The following is an 18,172-nucleotide window of genomic DNA, read 5'->3' as shown; positions in this document are numbered from 1 at the left end:
GGTCACTTACATTCTCTATCGTCCCGTTATCAGGTTTGTGCCACGTCTCAATCTTTATCATGAAGTCATCCTTCATGTACTCATTCTGAAAAACAGCAGAAAACACATTTTCCACAACTACTCATGGTCCCTACTCTATTTTCCAGACTGAAAAGTCCAGACTGAACAAGAATGGCAGTCGATCAGATCAGACACAAACACACAGAACACCATAAATGGAAGCTTGTCAGAGATGTACTTGAACCCTGCTGCTAAAACCAATTACATGGAGACTTTCAGACAGAAACAACAGTGGTGGTGGTGGTGCACAGCTTTACACCAATCTATAGTTAAACACAGAAATAGTCATTAGCTCACACATACGTAACTGCATGCTTTGTATGCTGTTGTAGTAAAACAACAGCAGAGTTAGTAATATAAACTTTGTGTAGGACTGCATATTCCCAACAAGCAGTCAGAAATTAAAACCAAAGATTATTTTTTATTAATTATTTTTGAAAACAACTCACCGTCACAACTGCAGTAGTTGGGGGGGGGGGCAAACACAAAAAAGAACATGAGTATCCAAAGTCCAGGATGTGTTTCAAGTCTGAATTAAACTGCTTCACTGTACTGATAATACACACTGAACAAGTACAGTTTGAATTCAGCTCATGCAGAGTGTGATTTGTACAGTTCTTTGACATGAACTTACTAGTGCGACAGTATGGGTAGGCGTTCCAGGCCTTTTCATGAAATACTAGTGAACCTTCTGGTGCAAACAGCTTCACAAATGCTGGGACTTTACTACAATGAAGAAAGAAGAAGATAAAGATTACACATCCAGAAAAATAAAGTTCTTTTGTCTTCTCCCTTTTTTACTGGGGGTCACCACAGCAGATCAGGTAGGGATCTGCATGTTGATCTGATATAAATTGTACGCTGGATGCCCTTCTTGACAACTCCACATTACATGGAGAATAGGCAGGGGTGTGCTTGAACAGGGAACTACCACGAACCTCTGCTATGCATTAAGAAGAAGGACAAATCCACCTTCAAACCAAGTTAGTCCTTTACATTTTTTAATGAGTAAACAGATTTTTTTCATATTGCTCCCCAATTCCACTTACTGCAGAATTGCAGTAGTAAAACAAGGTCAACCAGAGTGAATTGAACAACATTTTAGTTTTTAAAACAAATTCATTATTATTTTAGGGGAGGTTGGGGGCCTTCAAACCCCCAACTTTCTGGCTATGCCCCTGGCCCATACACAGTCTGTGAGAGTAGGAGGAGCACAGACACACAAGGGAGGGGGGGAGGAGTCATTTCTGTGCTTTCCAGCAACAACGTGACATTACATTCAATATGTCAGAAACAGAATCACGTTGTAAAACAGTAACACTGATGTGCACCGTTTTGTCTGTATGAATAAATTAAGATATGTTGTGTAGCTCTGTAGTGCTAGCTGACCACCTGGTGGATCAGTTGACTGTGCAAAAATAACCTGGAAACTTTCACCACTTGAGTAAAAACCTGAAGTGCCAGTAATTTTCAGTAATCACTACGTTACAGTGCAGTTGGACCCAGAGTAGTCCTCTTTCAGTTTCATACACAAGAATTTTTATTTTTTTTATGTATATATGTCTAACATATGTCATAGGCATATGTCAGTGTCAAAGTCTGATGCCGACGAGACATGAATCTCGATCAAAATAGCCATGAATCTGCATTGCTTTTTTTGTGATACACTCTGGCTTATTTTATTTTCAGCAGCTATATCAGGGCACACACAAGTTAAAGACTTGGAAGAAATGATTCATAATCAGTTATAGAATTTTGGAAAAAATAGTACTGGCTGGACAAAAAGATACGCACATTAACCCTCTGGGGCTGACACGACGGCTAAGACCAAGCTTTACTAAATTATAAATAACTTTTTAATGATATGAGATAGAAACTTACTTTTTATTTTTTTATTTTTTTGCTGAAAAGTTAACTCCTCGGACTTTCGAGCCAGCCATCGGCCATCTTTGTACTCCTCATAGAAGCTGTGTGATGACGTGTGCAATGTGAGTGTCCAATCAGAATTGGTTCACCGTCACTAGTAAGCAATACCTTACTAGTTGGCCCGTTTGAACAGCCCCATGGGTGCGCCAATGAGTACATACTATTGGGCTTCAATGCGCCCTGCGCCATTACGTACAGCGATCACTGAAAGCAGACGGAGAGCCTCTGATGACAATCTCACGTGCTCAAAAAAAGAGTGTGTTACTATCAGGATTGCTCCACTAGTTTGCGTGTGAATGTTACTGGATAACTCTCTTGCTTTCTCGGTGTAAAGCACTGTTTACCCTATCAGTGGAGCGAGGGGGAGGGTCGCTCCTCAGATTGTAAGGAGCCAAAGTGGGCCAAAGTGTGAATGAAAGCTGCTGTAGGAGCAGCACAGAACACTCCAAAACACAGTAGAAGTTTGTGTTGTAACCTTTGTGTAATAGCAGACAAAAATTGCTCTGAGATGAAGACAAACAAAACGCATAGACCATTTTTTATATATTGTTCAAAATGTGCATTTGTGTTTATTGTTTGAACCTTTTTTGTTGTATAGTCTTTCACACAAGACCTCAAATTACCTTTATAAAGTGTCAAACAGTTGTTTATTATAGATTGCTGTGTATTTTGAATAAATGTGTGTGGAAAATTATTTTCCGCTTTACTTTTTCCTTTCTTGTAAACCTTTATTACACTTATAAAACACAACAAAAGCATATATAATGAAAGCACAGGTTGTCCTGAAAAAAAAAAGAGACATAAAACTTGATTGTAGGATGCAGGGAGAGCCGTTAACAGCAATAATAAAACATTTATGCCAGGCGAGTGAACCGTCCAAAAAATGCCCTCGGACCCCAGACGGTTAACTGTACAATTATATATACTTGAATGATGCACTCTCAATACTCAGCAGTCAGATAGGTCTGAATAGGTGGCATGAGATTTCAAACGATCATGTACATCCAAGTACCTGAAGTTTGTACATACACAACGATGCTGGTAAAGTGCCATTTTGCATGTAGTCAAAGTAACACAGACAGGCTCTTCAGCTATTACTCTAAGCAGAACTTCCAATATGAGTCTACATGTAAGCAGGCTGCTAGAAACCAGAACGACTGAGCTGATATACCAGTTCAGACTATATACCACACACCATTATCAGCATATATAAAGAACAGGAGCATGGATTTTGACTTGCCTCTTTAGATGGTATATTTTGTGTGTGTACTGCCCCTTCTCCCCTTCTTTTTCATAGGGTTCATTCATCAGCACCTCAATGCCTTCTCCTCCACCAGTCTCATTCTTACTAGCTTCGGCCACAGAGTACAGCTGTCCAACTTGATACTGTGAGAAGAAGAAAAAAAAAAGGGGGGGGGGGGGTGAGGGAGACAGACTAAACATACAAACACTGTGAAAAGAATCTTGTGAAAGAGGAAAAAAAAAATAAAGCAGCTTGTCTAAGCACAGGACACACCTGAAGCTGACAAGATGTTTTAAGAATGTAATGCCACTAAATAGACAGAGGATAGCGCTCCTCAAAATTGACTAACTGCATCAACGTCAAGTCAAACTTTCAGCACTTCTTACTTGAAGCATATAGTCATCACAATGTGACACACACGGTTAGTGGCACGTGCACATTCAACAAAAAAAGAATACTCTGGGGTTGCGGTCGCTGTATCGGACCGTCGTGGTGAAGAGAGAGCTGGGTAGGGGGGCAAAGCTCTCGATTTACCGATCGATCTACGTTCCAATGGTCATGAGATTTGGTTCATGACCGAAAGAACGATATCGCGAGTACAAGCGTCCGAGATGAGCTCCCTCCGCAGGATGGCTGGGCGCTCCCTTAGAGATAGGGTGAGGAGCTCGGTCACTCTGGAGGAGCTCGGAGTTGAGCCGCTGCTCCTCCACGTCGAAAGGAGTCAGTTGAGGTGGCTCGGGCATCTTTTCCGGATGCACCCTGGACGCCTCGCTGGAGAGGTGTTCCGGCCATGTCCCATTGGGAGGAGGCCCCGGGGAAGACCCAGGACACGCTGGAGGGACTACATCTCTCGGCTGGCTTGGGAACGCCTTGGGGTTCCCCCGGAGGAGCTGGGGGAGGTGCGTGTGGATCGGGAGGTCTGGGTGGCTTTGCTTGAGCTGCTGCCCCCGCAACCCGACTCCGGATAAAGTGGAAGAAAATGGATGGATGGATGGATACTTTGGGGTTGAAAACCTGGATTTGACAATACTGTTTTGTGCCTGAACAATTAGAAAGATGCTGACCTTGAAGAGTGCTTTCTAAAAAGTACCCCCATGAAAAGTAATTTTAAGTTCAAAACCAACTTAAGACTCTAAAGATCAGCCGTTTGTCAGGCTGATCAGACCCCAAGATATTTTAAATTAAATTGGTCATTTGGTACATATTTTTCAATTTTCAATTTATTTTTATTTATATAGCGCCAAATCACAACAGAGTTGCCTCAAAGCGCTTCACACAGGTAAGGTCTAACCTTACCAACCCCCAGAGCAACAGTGGTAAGGAAAAACTCCCTCTGAGGAAGAAACCTCAAGCAGACCAGACTCAAAGGGGTGACCCTCTGCTTGGGCCATGATACAAACTTAAATTACAGAACAATTCACAGAACAATTCACGGACGAATATACAAGAAATGCTATTGGCGCACAGGACAGGAGGATCGCCAACACGAATACAACTCCCATCTCTGGATGAAGCTGCACCTTAAACAGAGAGAAAAAACAGAATCAGGCATCAGAAAGACAAAAAAATACTGTATAATTTGCCAGCATTAAACAACAAGAAAAACAGAGAAATACTAAGGTGATCGCCGGCCACTAGTCCTAAACTTCACTAGAAGACCCAGAATTTAGGTAAAGTTGAGGCCGCAGCCCACTCCAATTACTAATAAATGAATTAAAAGAGTAAAAAGCGTAAAACAAAACTGTACCAGTATGTAGCCATATGAAAGGGAAAATAAGTGCGTCTTAAGTCTGGACTTGAAAATCTCCACAGAATCTGACTGTTTTATTGACGCAGGGAGATCATTCCACAGAACAGGGGCACGATAAGAGAAAGCTCTGTGACCCGCAGACTTCTTATTCACCTTAGGGATACAAAGTAGTCCTGCACCCTGAGAACGTAAAGCCCGGGGCCGATACATAAGGTTTAATTAGGTCAGCTAGGTAGGGAGGTGCCAGTCCATGAATAATTTTATAGGTTAGTAGCAGAACCTTAAAATCTGCTCTCACTGGGACAGGAAGCCAGTGAAGGGATGCCAAAATGCGTGTAATGTGGTTGAACTTTCTGCTTTGTATCAAAAGTCTGGCTGCAGCATTTTGAACCAAATAGAGACCCCTAATGCTGGACTGCGGTAAACCAGAAAACAGAACATTGCAGTAGTCCAATCTAGAAGAGATAAATGCATGGATCAGGGTCTCAGCATCAGCCATAGACAGGATGGGACGAATCTTCGCTATATTTCGCAGGTGGAGAAAAGCAGTCCTAGTAATATTCTAATGTGGAGGCCAAAGGACAACGAGGGATCAAAAATTAACCCCAAGGTTCCTCACTTTGTCAGTGTGATGTAGTGACACACGAGCCGAGGCTGAGCGTTAACTGGTCAAATTGATGCTGGTGTCTCACTGGACCAAGAACCATCATTTCAGTCTTGTCAGAGTTTAAAGTAGGAGGTTTCTAGATATCCAACTTCTCACTGCTGCAAGGCAATCTTCTAAGGATTTTATGTGAACGAGATTACCAGCAGTTATCGGCATGTATAACTGAGTATCATCTGCATAGCAGTGAAAGGTAATCCCAAAACGCCGCAATATGTGCCCAAGGGGTGCTATATAAAGGGAGAAAAGCAGGGGGCCTAACACAGACCCCTGTGGAACCCCAAATTTCATGTCACTAAGGTTAGAGGTAGTGTTATTGTACAAAACGCAGTGAGAACGACTGGTCAAGTATGACATCAGCCATGCAAGGGCACTCCCAGTAATCCCAAAATGGTTTTCCAGCCTATCAAGTAGAATAGAATGATCCACTCTATCAAATGCAGCACTGCAGATTTGAAACCTTTAGGAACAGATCCAGAAGTAAGAACGATTAATAATTTCCAGCACAGTCGGCCCAAGAGTGGGCCACAGGTCCTTAAACAGTTTTGTTGGTATAGGATCAAATAAACAGGTTGTGCTTTTTGTTGACATTATGAGTTTTGTCAGCATACCTAGTGAGATACTATCAAATTCTGTAAATCTAGGTAATACCTTAGTAGAGGCGCCCACCTCAATAGCAGGGTGTAGTGGCTGGGTTAAGGCATGCTGGGATATGTTTAACCTGATGTCTTCTATTTTCTTCCCAAAGTAATCCAGGAAATCTTGTGCTGTAAAGGAGAGTGAACTACAGGTGGTTGTCCATGAAAAAGTGTTGCCACCGTGTTGAACAAGAACTTTGAGTTATACTTGTTTTTGTTGATCAAATCAGAGTAGTACGTACGCTTTGTAGCCAGTAATGCATGCTTATAGTCTAAGATAGCATCACGCCGCGTAAGGTGAAATACTTCTAATTTGGAACAATGCCATTTCCGTTCTAGACCTCGTGCTTATGCTTGAGGTCACGCAGGTAATCATTGAACCAAGGTGACTGTGATTTGGGGGAGCGCGGTTTTAACACAGGTGGTGCAATCATGTCGAGTGTAGTTTTGAGCACTGAGTTTAAACTATCCACAAGTCTGTCTACTGACTGGGTATTTGTCAAATGTGAAGCTAAGACATCAGGCAGTCTAGCTTCGAGTTCAGTCTTAGTTGAGGAGTTGATGCGTCGCCGTAATGATATATAAGGTTGTTGTTCCACTAAACATGGCAGCGAAACTGTAAACTTAATAAGTGAGTGATCAGACAACCAATTATGTAAGAGGCATGACGTCAATATTCGTGACAGCAGTACCACGTGCGAGAACCAGATCCAGGGTATTTCCACTAATGTGCGTCGAATCCCAAATGCATTGCCGAAATCCTAATGCATCCACAATTTCCATAAATGATTTGCAGAGGGGATCAGAAGGCTTATTTATATGAATGTTAAGTCACCAATGATCAGAATGTTATCTACACTAGTTGACAATTTGGAGATGAAACGCACCAAATTCATCTAAGAATTCAGAATATGGGCCAGGAGGCCTATATACAGTGACAACATAATATGACTGATTTTTATTCTTCTGACCTTGGCAATGTGTAATATCCTGAGCAGAGCTGAGAATCAGATGCTCAAACGAGTGATATTTGTAACCCCCAACAGCTAATAAGCTAAACCTAGATTATAAATATGAGCAACACCCCCGCCTTGCTTCGCATCACGAGGGACGTGACTAAATGTATAAGCTGGTGGGCAGGCCTCATTTAAGGGGAGGACAGCTGTAGGTTTAAGCCAGGTTTCACATAGCCCAATCATATCTAAGTGATGATCAATAATTAGATCATTGATCAACAATGATTTTGAGGACAGTGATCTTATGTTAATGAGACCCAGTTTAAGGACCTCAGTGGGGTTGACAAGAAGATAAGAAAAGCCTTTATTTATCCCTCAATGGGGAAATTTCAGTGTCACATCGCAGCATAGAACAGTAGGAATAGAAGGGCATGCAACAAAATAACAAGCATCTCTCAAAAACAAGAACCAAAAAAAGCACTGAGTGCCGGGTAAAGCTGAGGCTACCATTGTTCAGTTCAATGCTGCACTGCCAGGATGATATACACCATCGGGGTGTGAAAGTGATCAGATAAAATGACTTCAGCGTGAAATGTACGACAAGTTACTCTGATATTTACAATATCGGCAGGTGAAAATATAAGTAATATATATGTAATATGTCATAGGTAGTGTAATATATGTAAAGTGACTTGAGTGCACCATAAGTTAAATTATTGCACTAATAAAATACAGCAGGTAGTGACATGATTATTGTCCTGGTTGCTATGGTTACCCAGTACTAGCATTGATCATTGTACAGTCTGACAGCAGCCGGGAGAAATGATCTGCGGAATCTCTCCCTCAACACAGTGAGGGTGGATGAGTCTGTCACGGAAACTGTTCTCCAGAGCAGACAGAACATCCAGCAGGGATGACACTCGTGGTCCAGCATAGATTTAAGTTTAGCCAGGACCCTCCTGTCCCCCACCTCCTGCACAGAGTCCAGAGGACAGCCCAGGACAGAGCAGGATTTCCTGATGATCTTATCCAGGTCTTTTCCTGTCCCCTCTCTGTGATGCTGCTGCTCCAGCAGACCACACCGTACAGGATGGCAGATGCCACCACAGAGTCAAAGAAGGTCCTCAGGAGTGGCCCCCTCACTCCAAAAGACCTCAGCCTCCTCAGGAGGTAGAGGCGGCTCTGACCCTTCCTGTAAAGTGCATCCGTGTTGTGAGTCCAGTCCAGTTTGTTGTTCAGATGAACACCCAGGTACTTATAAGAGTCCACTCTCTCAATGTCCCTTCCATGGATGTTCACTGGGGGAGTGTAGTGGGGCGGCGTCTGAAGTCCACCACCATCTCCTTGGTCTTCCCCGCGTTGATGAGGAGGTGGTTCCTCTGACACCAGTCCACAAAGTCCTGCGTTAGTCCTCTGTACTCCGCATCATCTTCGTCCATAATAAGTCCAATGAGGGCGGAGTCATCGGAGAACTTCTGCAGGACACAGCTGTCTGTGTTGTGTCTGAAGTCCTGCAGTGTAAAGAGTGAAGAGGAAGGGCGCGAGGACCGTCCCCTGGGGGGCCCCCACACTGCAGATCAGGAGGTCAGACACGCAGTTCTTGGTCCTCACAAACTGGGGCCGGTTTGTGAGGTAGTCCAGGACCCACTCATCCAGATCCTCGCCCACTCCTGCAATCACCAGCTTGTCCCTCAGGAGCCGCAGCCGGATGGTGTAGAAAGCGCTGGAGAAGTCAAAGAAAAGAATCCTCACAGCGCTGCCGGGCCTCTCCAGGTGGGACAGTGAGTGGAAAGCAGCGAAGAGTGCTGTGATTTGGATCATTTCAACCGCTGGAAAGTTGACGATTTAAAGCATTTTTGTAAGCTCCGCAGATTGTCTGTTACAACCAGGACTACGTACGGCAGTGGACAGAAATGGAAAGAAGAGCTGGTTGTGCTTGCGTGTGCTGCATCTGTACAGAAAGTACCGTTAGTGCCGACAAAGGAGGAAGAGCGCGCTGCTGTCGAAAATGACCTGTGCTTGTTGATACTTGGAGAAAAACAAATTTCTGACCCCTTGAAGGCAACTGACGGATGGTTAGACGAAGTCCAGAGACTGAAACTGTGGATACTGCAGAATATTTGCTAAGCAGGGATGAGAAATTGCGACTCCGCCGGCTTCATAATGACGACAATGACGGTGAGTCTCACATATAACCTCTTTGCTGTCACGTTTGTTTTGATAAGGTGACCGACATACAGTGATATGTGCATGCATGCAGTTTGTTTATAGAACATGTCAATTTTACAATATTACGTGCCACGTCATTCATGGCGCGACATTACAGTCATAAGCCGATGCACGAAAACGGCGGCACGGTTTCAGGATATTGACAAAATAAATGTGCAAGAAACAATTTTAGTCCGTCTTTTATGTCCGTCTGGATCTTTCTTTTCTGTGGCGAAATTGTGTAGAATGAACGGAGGTTTACGGGGAGGTGATGGTCTAGTGGTTAAGGTGTTGGGCTTGAGACCAGAAGATCCTGGGTTCAAATCCCTGCCTGACTGGAAAATCACTAAGGGCCCTTGGGCAAGGTCTTAATCCCCTATTGCTCCCCGTGTGTAGTGAGAACCTTGTATGGCAGCACCCTGACATCGGGGTGAATGTGAGGCATTACTGTAAAGCGCTTTGAGTGTCTGATGCAGATGGAAAAGCGCTATATAAATGCAGTCCATTTACCATTTACAACCACATTTCTTCTTCTTCTTTCCGTCTTTGTTTGGACTTGGCGGAGGTTTGCAATCGTGTGTTTTCAGCCAACTTTCAAGCCTATAAATTCCATTTGAGCATTTGAAAACAGCACAATGCGCCCCTGTCATTATTGTATGTGTCGCTTAAAGCTTAAAGCCTTTGAAACAATCCCTGTAAAAGTCTTAACTTTTACAGTCTGCTAATGCTACTGTATAAGAATTCAATGGGAGCAGTGTGAGTGTGGTAGCTGGGATTTTCGCCCGTGTTTGACCCACGCATGCGCAGATGCGATGCACACTTCACTTATTGGGAATGACGCAGTCTGTGGTGGCGGTGTGAGCGGAGGTGTAAGGAGGGGGAGGGGGGATACTGGGCAGAGGCACGGAAGACAGAGCACGCAGTGACAGTAGAACTGTTTGAGTTTAGGGGTGGTTCCAGAGTAGCATATACAACCCCTGGCAAAAATTATGGAATCACCGGCCTCGGAGGATGTTCATTCAGTTGTTTAATTTTGTAGAAAAAAAGCAGATCACAGACATGACACAAAACTAAAGTCATTTCAAATGGCAACTTTCTGGCTTTAAGAAACACTATAAGAAATCAGGAAAAAAAATTGTGGCAGTCAGTAACGGTTACATTTTTAGACCAAGCAGAGGGAAAAAAAAATATAGAATCACTCAATTCTGAGGAAAAAATTATGGAATCATGAAAAACAAAAGAACGCTCCAAACACATCACTAGTATTTTGTTGCACCACCTCTGGCTTTTATAACAGCTTGCAGTCTCTGAGGCATGGACTTAATGAGTGACAAACAGTACTCTTCATCAATCTGGCTCCAACTTTCTCTGATTGCTGTGCCAGATCAGCTTTGCAGGTTGGAGCCTTGTCATGGACCATTTTCTTCAACTTCCACCAAAGATTTTCAATTGGATTAAGATCCAGACTATTTGTAGGCCATGACATTGACCCTATGTGTCTTTTTGCAAGGAATGTTTTCACAGTTTTTGCTCTATGGCAAGATGCATTATCATCTTGAAAAATGATTTCATCATCCCCAAACATCCTTTCAATTGATGGGATAAGAAAAGTGTCCAAAATATCAACGTAAACTTGTGCATTTATTGATGATGTAATGACAGCCATCTCCCCAGTGCCTTTACCTGACATGCAGCCCCATATCATCAATGACTGTGGAAATTTACATGTTCTCTTCAGGCAGTCATCTTTAGAAATCTCATTGGAACGGCACCAAACAAAAGTTCCAGCATCATCACATCATCAATCAATCAATCAATCAATCAATTTTTTTTTTTTATATAGCGCCAAATCACAACAAACAGTTGCCCCAAGGCGCTTTATATTGTAAGGCAAGGCCATACAATAATTATGTAAAACCCCAACGGTCAAAACGACCCCCTGTGAGCAAGCACTTGGCTACAGTGGGAAGGAAAAACTCCCTTTTAACAGGAAGAAACCTCCAGCAGAACCAGGCTCAGGGAGGGGCAGTCTTCTGCCGGGACTGGTTGGAGCTGATGGAGAGAACCAGGAAAAAGACATGCTGTGGAGGGGAGCAGAGATCGATCACTAATGATTAAATGCAGAGTGGTGCATACAGAGCAAAAAGAGAAAGAAACAGTGCATCATGGGAACTCCCCAGCAGTCTATGTCTATAGCAGCATAACTAAGGGATGGTTCAGGGTCACCTGATCCAGCCCTAACTATAAGCTTTAGCAAAAAGGAAAGTTTTAAGCCTAATCTTAAAAGTAGAGAGGGTGTCTGTCTCCCTGATCTGAATTGGGAGCTGGTTCCACAGGAGAGGAGCCTGAAAGCTGAAGGCTCTGCCTCCCATTCATCCACAGTCCACAATTGCTTTTCCTTAGCCCATTGTAACCTTGTTTTTTTCTGTTTAGGTGTTAATGATGGCTTTCGTTTAGCTTTTCTGTATGTAAATCCCATTTCCTTTAGGCGGTTTCTTACAGTTCGGTCACAGACGTTGACTCCAGTTTCCTCCCATTCGTTCCTCATTTGTTTTGTTGTTTTCCGTCTTGATGCTTTGATATCTTCCTTGGTCTACCAGTATGTTTGCCTTTAACAACCTTCCCATGTTGTTTGTATTTGGGCCAGAGTTTAGACACAGCTGACTGTGAACAACCAACATCTTTTGCAACACTGCGTGATAATTTACCCTCTTTTAAGAGTTTGATAATCCTCTCCTTTGTTTCAATTGACATCTCTCGTGTTGGAGCCATGATTCATGTCAGTCCACTTGGTGCAACAGCTCTCCAAGGTGTGATCACTCCTTTTTAGATGCAGACTAATGAGCAGATCTGATTTCATGCAGGTGTTAGTTTTGGGGATGAAAATTTACAGGGTGATTCCATCATTTTTTCCTCATAATTGAGTGAGTCCATATTTTTTCCCTCTGCTTGGTCTAAAAAAGTAACCGTTACTGACTGCCACAATTTTTTTCCCTGATTTCTTATAGTGTTTCTTAAAGCCAGAAAGTTGCCATTTGAAATGACTTTAGTTTTGTGTCATGTCTGTGATCTGCTTTTTTCCTACAAAATTAAACAACTGAATGAACATCCTCCGAGGCCGGTGATACCATAATTTTTGCCAGGGGTTGTATAAGATGCCTAGAAGTAGGTTTAGGTTTCAGACATTCCACGCGCGTTGTAGGTAGCAGACACGAAATCTTTGCTATTGCTGGAACAACCACTGGGCCATCCTCAATTTCAACATCATCCAATATAGTAATGGGTATTACGTTTGGAAAGCAAATCCCTCTATGATTTTTATGGACACGACTACGGAAGCAGGCCACAGTCTCAACTTGTTGAAATTCCCTCCCTGGCAAATAAACTGCACTATCACCATAAAGATGAGCATCAGCTATGTTGGAGCATAAAATAAGTATCGAACACGTCACCATTTTTCTCAGTAAATATATTTCTAAAATGTGCTATTGACATTAATTTTTTACCAAATGTCAGTAACAACCCAAGTAATTCACACACACACACACACACACACACACACACACACACACACACACACACACACACACACACACACACAAATCAAAGCATATATATCCATTAATTAAGTTATGTGTAATAATGTGAAATGACAGGAAAAAGTATTGAACACATGAAGAAAGGTCCAAAAAGACATGGAAACCCAAGATAACATCTGAAATCTAGTAGTAATTAGACAGCAATCCTGCCCCTTGTCAGTCCAAATTAATATCAGCTAGTTCAGTCCCAAATGATGGCCTATAAAAGTGTCCCATTACACAAGAAACCAAAGAGCTCTCAAGATTTTCGCAACCTTATTGTTGCAAAACATGCTGATGTCAATGGTTACAGAAGGATTTCTAAACTTCTGAGTGTTCCAGTGAGCACTGTTGGGGCCATAATTTTAACACGGAAAGAACATAATTTCACCATAAACTGGCCACGACCAGGAGCTCCTTGCAAGATTTCTGACACAGAGAAGTGAAAAGAATTATCTGAAGAGTTGGCCAAGAGCCAAGGACCACTTGTGAAGAGCTTCAGAAAAACGTGGAATTAGCAGGTACAATTGTTTCAAAGAAAACAATAAGTAACGCACTCAACCACCATGGCCTGCATGCCCGATTACAACACAACACTCTACCACTGAAGGAAAAGCATGTTGAAGCTCGTTTGAGGTTTGCTACACAACATTTAGACAAGCCTATGAGATACTGGGAGAATATAGCCTGGACAGATGAGACCAAAATTGAACTCTCTGGATGCCACAATATATGTTTGGAGGTCAAATGTGACTGCACATCACCCCAAACCCACCACACCAACAGTGAAGTTTGGAGGTGGACCATCACGGTGTGGGGCTGTTTATCAGGAGACGACACTGACAAACTTCATAAAACTGAAGGAAGGATGAAAGAAAAAATGTACAGAGACATTCTTGATGAAAATCTACCAGGATGATGAAGATGAAATGAGGATGGACATTTCAGCAAGACAATGATCCAAAACACACAGACAAGGAAACTGTCTAAGTATCAGAGAATGAAAATAAAGCTGCGAGAATGGTGCAGCCAATCAGATGACTGGAATCCAACAGAAAATCTATGGAAAGAACTAAAAGATCAGAGTTTACAGAAGAGGTCCACAGATCCTTCAAGATTTGAAGATTGTGTGGAAGAATGGACCAAAATCACACCTGAGCAGTGCATGTGACTAGTTTCTACACACAGGAGGTATCTTGAAGCTTCATTACCAACAAACACTTTTATACAAAGTATTAAATAAATATCAGTAAGCATTACACAACTTCTTTTCTGTATACATTTTGGTTTCTTTGCACATATGGATTACTTGGGTTGTTGCCAATATCTAGTAAAAATGTTATGTCAACGGCACCTGCAGAGATATATTTACTGAGAAAAATGGTATCATGTTCAATAGTCATTTTACTCGCTGTATGTATGTATGTGTGTGTGTGTGTGTGTGTGTATACATACACCATAGTTTTAGGCAGCGAGCCATCCAGCTCTCATTTGGACGTTCAAAATTTGAAAAAGACGGCCGATTAAAACAGTGGCCGTCTGGTTCAAAGCTGTCTAAAATGTGCAGTTGACTGAATGAGCTGTCTGTGTGTGTGTGTGTGGCATCAACTGACTGCAAACTGCGAGAGAGGGAGATTCCTGAACGTTACATTCTGCTGAGAACCATCAGTGCACATGAGACAGAGAGCGTGGAGCAGAAAGAGAGGATTTTTGTTGGGAAAGTGTAAGTACACGGACCCACAACAGGGGGCGCAAATGAACGGACAATGGAATAGGTCAAATAACAACACTTTACTGTTGTGAATGTGCACAACAAACACTACAGATTACAATAATGGAAAAAAGTCAATTCACAAAGGTGTCGTGTGGGCAGGCTCGAAGATAGGAGACGCCTCTCCAAAGTAGAACCGGAACCACACGATTTCCTCCGCCACCAGACCCCGGGAATACTGGAGCCGCCAAGTCCCGAACTCCCAGGTGGCCACTGCCTCCGCGTGTCGGACCTGGTACTGCTGGCGAGGAACAAAGAACAATTAAAGGAGGGCGCGTTTGCACCCAGGAATCCGAACGGTAGGAAAACTACCTCCACCTCTCGTTGGAAAAATACTCCTTAGAACAACGCACAAAATCCAAAAAGGATACAATTCGTCAGCTGAGCTACGTTACCTTCTAGGTAGAAACGATATCTCGGCAAAGAGGTGGAGACGTCGTCCTGCTGATATACTCCTGCCGATCAGATGATTGGTAACAGCTGTTGCAGGTGATGCGTGACAGCTGTCACCCTGGCTGCTCCTGTGAGGCGGCTGCGCCCTCTGGTGCCTGGAGCCCGCACTCCAGACAGGGCGCCCTCTGGTGGTGGGCCAGCAGTACCTCCTCTTCTGGCGGCCCACACAACAATTTTAACCAGAGTGAACAGGTTTTTAAAAACCAAGACAAAACCGTGGAGCTGCCTTTACTTCTTTCTCCACCGGTGCAGTGAAAGGATGACTTCAACACACTAAAATGAACTGGAGTCAGAATAAAATACAAGCTGCTGATTTTGTTATTTTTCAAAGTTATTAAGCTGCAGCTATATGTTTTATTCATTTCAAAGTGAGTTACCTCTTATTTTATTCTGATTTATTCACAAAAAAAAATATGGAAAGTCTAATCAGTCTGCATTGTTCTGGTCAGTTTATATCAAAGTTTTTCCTGCACATGTCCAGGTATTTTTTCCTTCTTTATAAGAGTTTGGTGTTTACATTTGTTTTACAAAGTTTTAAAAACAATAAAATGTTCACACTTTATAGCAGTTCTGTAACTTCAGAAACAACCACAAATCAGAAAAAGTTGGGACTATATGTAAAAGGAAGATAAAAATAAAAATGTTCCCAGTTTCTCCACTCACACCCACAGAAGCCAAAAGGTCTTACAGAGTTGTGTCTTGGTGGCTTCCCTCACATTACACAGATTTAAGTACAACACTGTATTTCTGAATGATTGAATGGCAAATAGTAAATGGACTGCATTTACAAAGCGCTTTTCCATCTGCATCAGACGCTCAAAGCACTTTACAAATAATGTCTCACATTCACCCCCATGTCAGGGTGCTGCCATACAAGGCGCTCACTACACACCAGGAGCAACTAGAGGATTAAAGACCTTGCCCAAAGGCTCTTAGTGATTTTCCAGTCAGGCTGGGATTTGAAGTGAGGATCTTCTGGTCTCAAACCCAACACCACTAGACCATCACCTCCCCTACTGATTGATGTAAATGAAGTTGAAGAAATAGTCACTGATTTGGAAATGTTCATGTTTTCATCCCCTGACATTTCTCGGAAAAGGCTGCAGGCCTTAAATTTAGGAATGGATGTATATTACCAAATAAAATAAAGCTGACCTAACAAAACATGAAATATGTTGGTTTCATACAGTCTGCAGTAAATAGAAGTCATAGAAAATGTCAGGATCATTGTGGGTCATCCTCCCCACATTTTTTCATATCATCCAAACTCTTCTGATTTGGGGTTGTAAAAAACAAAACAAAAAGAACAATTTTATATATACATATACACATATATACACACACACACACATATATATATATATATATATATATATATATATATATATATACACACATACACACACACACACACACACACACACACAGTTGAACTATATACAGAAAAACTTTATAAGCTGTGTTATCTTTATTCATTCATTTTAAAAGGTCAAACGTATTTGGGGAAGACGGGACAAAAATGGCTGTTTTGACAGTAAAGGTTGCAGATCCCTGACCCAGACTGACTCCAAATATTAGTAAATTAAGTACTTTTATTTATTTTTTTGTTTGGTGGTTTTCGTGGCATTTTGGAAATGCTCTCCGTCTTTAAAATGGTACATGTACTCAGGGCGGGTCTGCCATATAGTGTTCAAGAGATGAAACTTCCACCACTCACCCTACAAAGGCACTGTTTGCATGTGTACATAAACATAAATACTAGGGTTGAGCTAGATACTCGTTTCAGAAGAGTATCTGGTACGGATAAAGCATTTTTGATGAGCACGAGCATGATACGAGTAAAACTCGTCAATATCTGTGCTCGTGCTGAAGGAAAATCCTGACTGGGTAACTGACCGTCTTCACGCTATGCGACTGGCCAGTCACACACAGCGCCCGCCCCTCCCTACATAGACACGTCTCTCTTCAGCCTCTCTCACACACACACACGAACTGATCTCTCTCTGTGCTTGGCTTGACTCTACCTCACGTTCCTCTCTTAGTACACAAGATTTCTTCAGCTTGCTTTTTTTTTCCAGTTTGTATGGTATTTAAACTTACTTGGTGAACTTGTTTCGTAACGTACGCAGTGCATTTGACAAGACAGAGCTGAAAACGGCTCATGTTGTGTCGGTCACCGCCTCCACTCCATTTCCATTTTAAAAGGAGTATAAGAAAATACTTTGCATGGAGGAGATATCAGGACAGTAGATTGCATGCCAGATATCAAGAGTTTGTTAAGGAAAGAAATGTGGTTAATCGGAAAGTAAGAAAGGCTAAGAGAGATTATGAAAAGAATCTTTGTAGAAGACTTAAAAAGAACAGTAAGGCTTTCTACATGTATGTGAACGGTAAGACAAAGTTCAGGTCACCCATTACTAAACTTAAAACTAACAATGGTGATGATGTAAATAATGACTGTGATATAGCAGATGAATTGAATAGTTTCTTTCAATCAGTGTTTGTCCATGAGGATGATAAAAAGTTTGATTTGGTTTAACGATTTTATGCATTGTATATATGGTAAAGTATCAGAAACTTTTATATGTAACAGGATGTGAGATGACACCATTGAGAACACATTTTTCAAACCTAATGATGTTAAGAAATTGTTGCTCATAACCAATCCAAAAAGCTACAGGACCGGATGATATCCATCCACATGTCCTTCAGGAATGTGCAGATGAAATATATTTCCCATTGTTTTGTATTTTTAGAGAATCTTTTGACCAAAGTAAAGTACCTGACATCTGGAAATTTGCCAATGTAATCCCCATTTTTAAGAAGGGGGATAAGTGTATAACTGGAAACTATAGGCCAGTAAGCCTCACGTCTCAAATCTGTAAAAAACTTGTAAGAGATAGCATTGTTACCCATACTATTAAT

At 42.1% G+C, this 18,172-nt stretch overlaps 1 protein-coding gene across 1 annotated transcript in view; it reads right to left on the bottom strand.

The window, feature by feature from the left end:
- LOC117530026 (phosphatidylinositol transfer protein beta isoform-like) overlaps positions 1–18,172 on the bottom strand; it is a 34,155-nt gene that overhangs the window by 6,343 nt on the left and 9,640 nt on the right. Inside the window, exons 3-6 of the mRNA XM_034192964.1 lie at positions 3,227–3,372; positions 695–786; positions 510–517; positions 11–85 (exon numbers count right to left, since the gene is read on the bottom strand). Of these exons, the coding sequence (XP_034048855.1) occupies positions 11–85; positions 510–517; positions 695–786; positions 3,227–3,372 (321 nt within the window). The remainder of the gene's footprint in view (positions 1–10; positions 86–509; positions 518–694; positions 787–3,226; positions 3,373–18,172) is intronic.

This window comes from Thalassophryne amazonica, chromosome 17 (assembly GCF_902500255.1).
Source record: "Thalassophryne amazonica chromosome 17, fThaAma1.1, whole genome shotgun sequence".
In the NCBI taxonomy this organism is placed as follows: domain Eukaryota; kingdom Metazoa; phylum Chordata; class Actinopteri; order Batrachoidiformes; family Batrachoididae; genus Thalassophryne; species Thalassophryne amazonica.
This window is presented reverse-complemented; position numbering and strand designations above follow the sequence as displayed.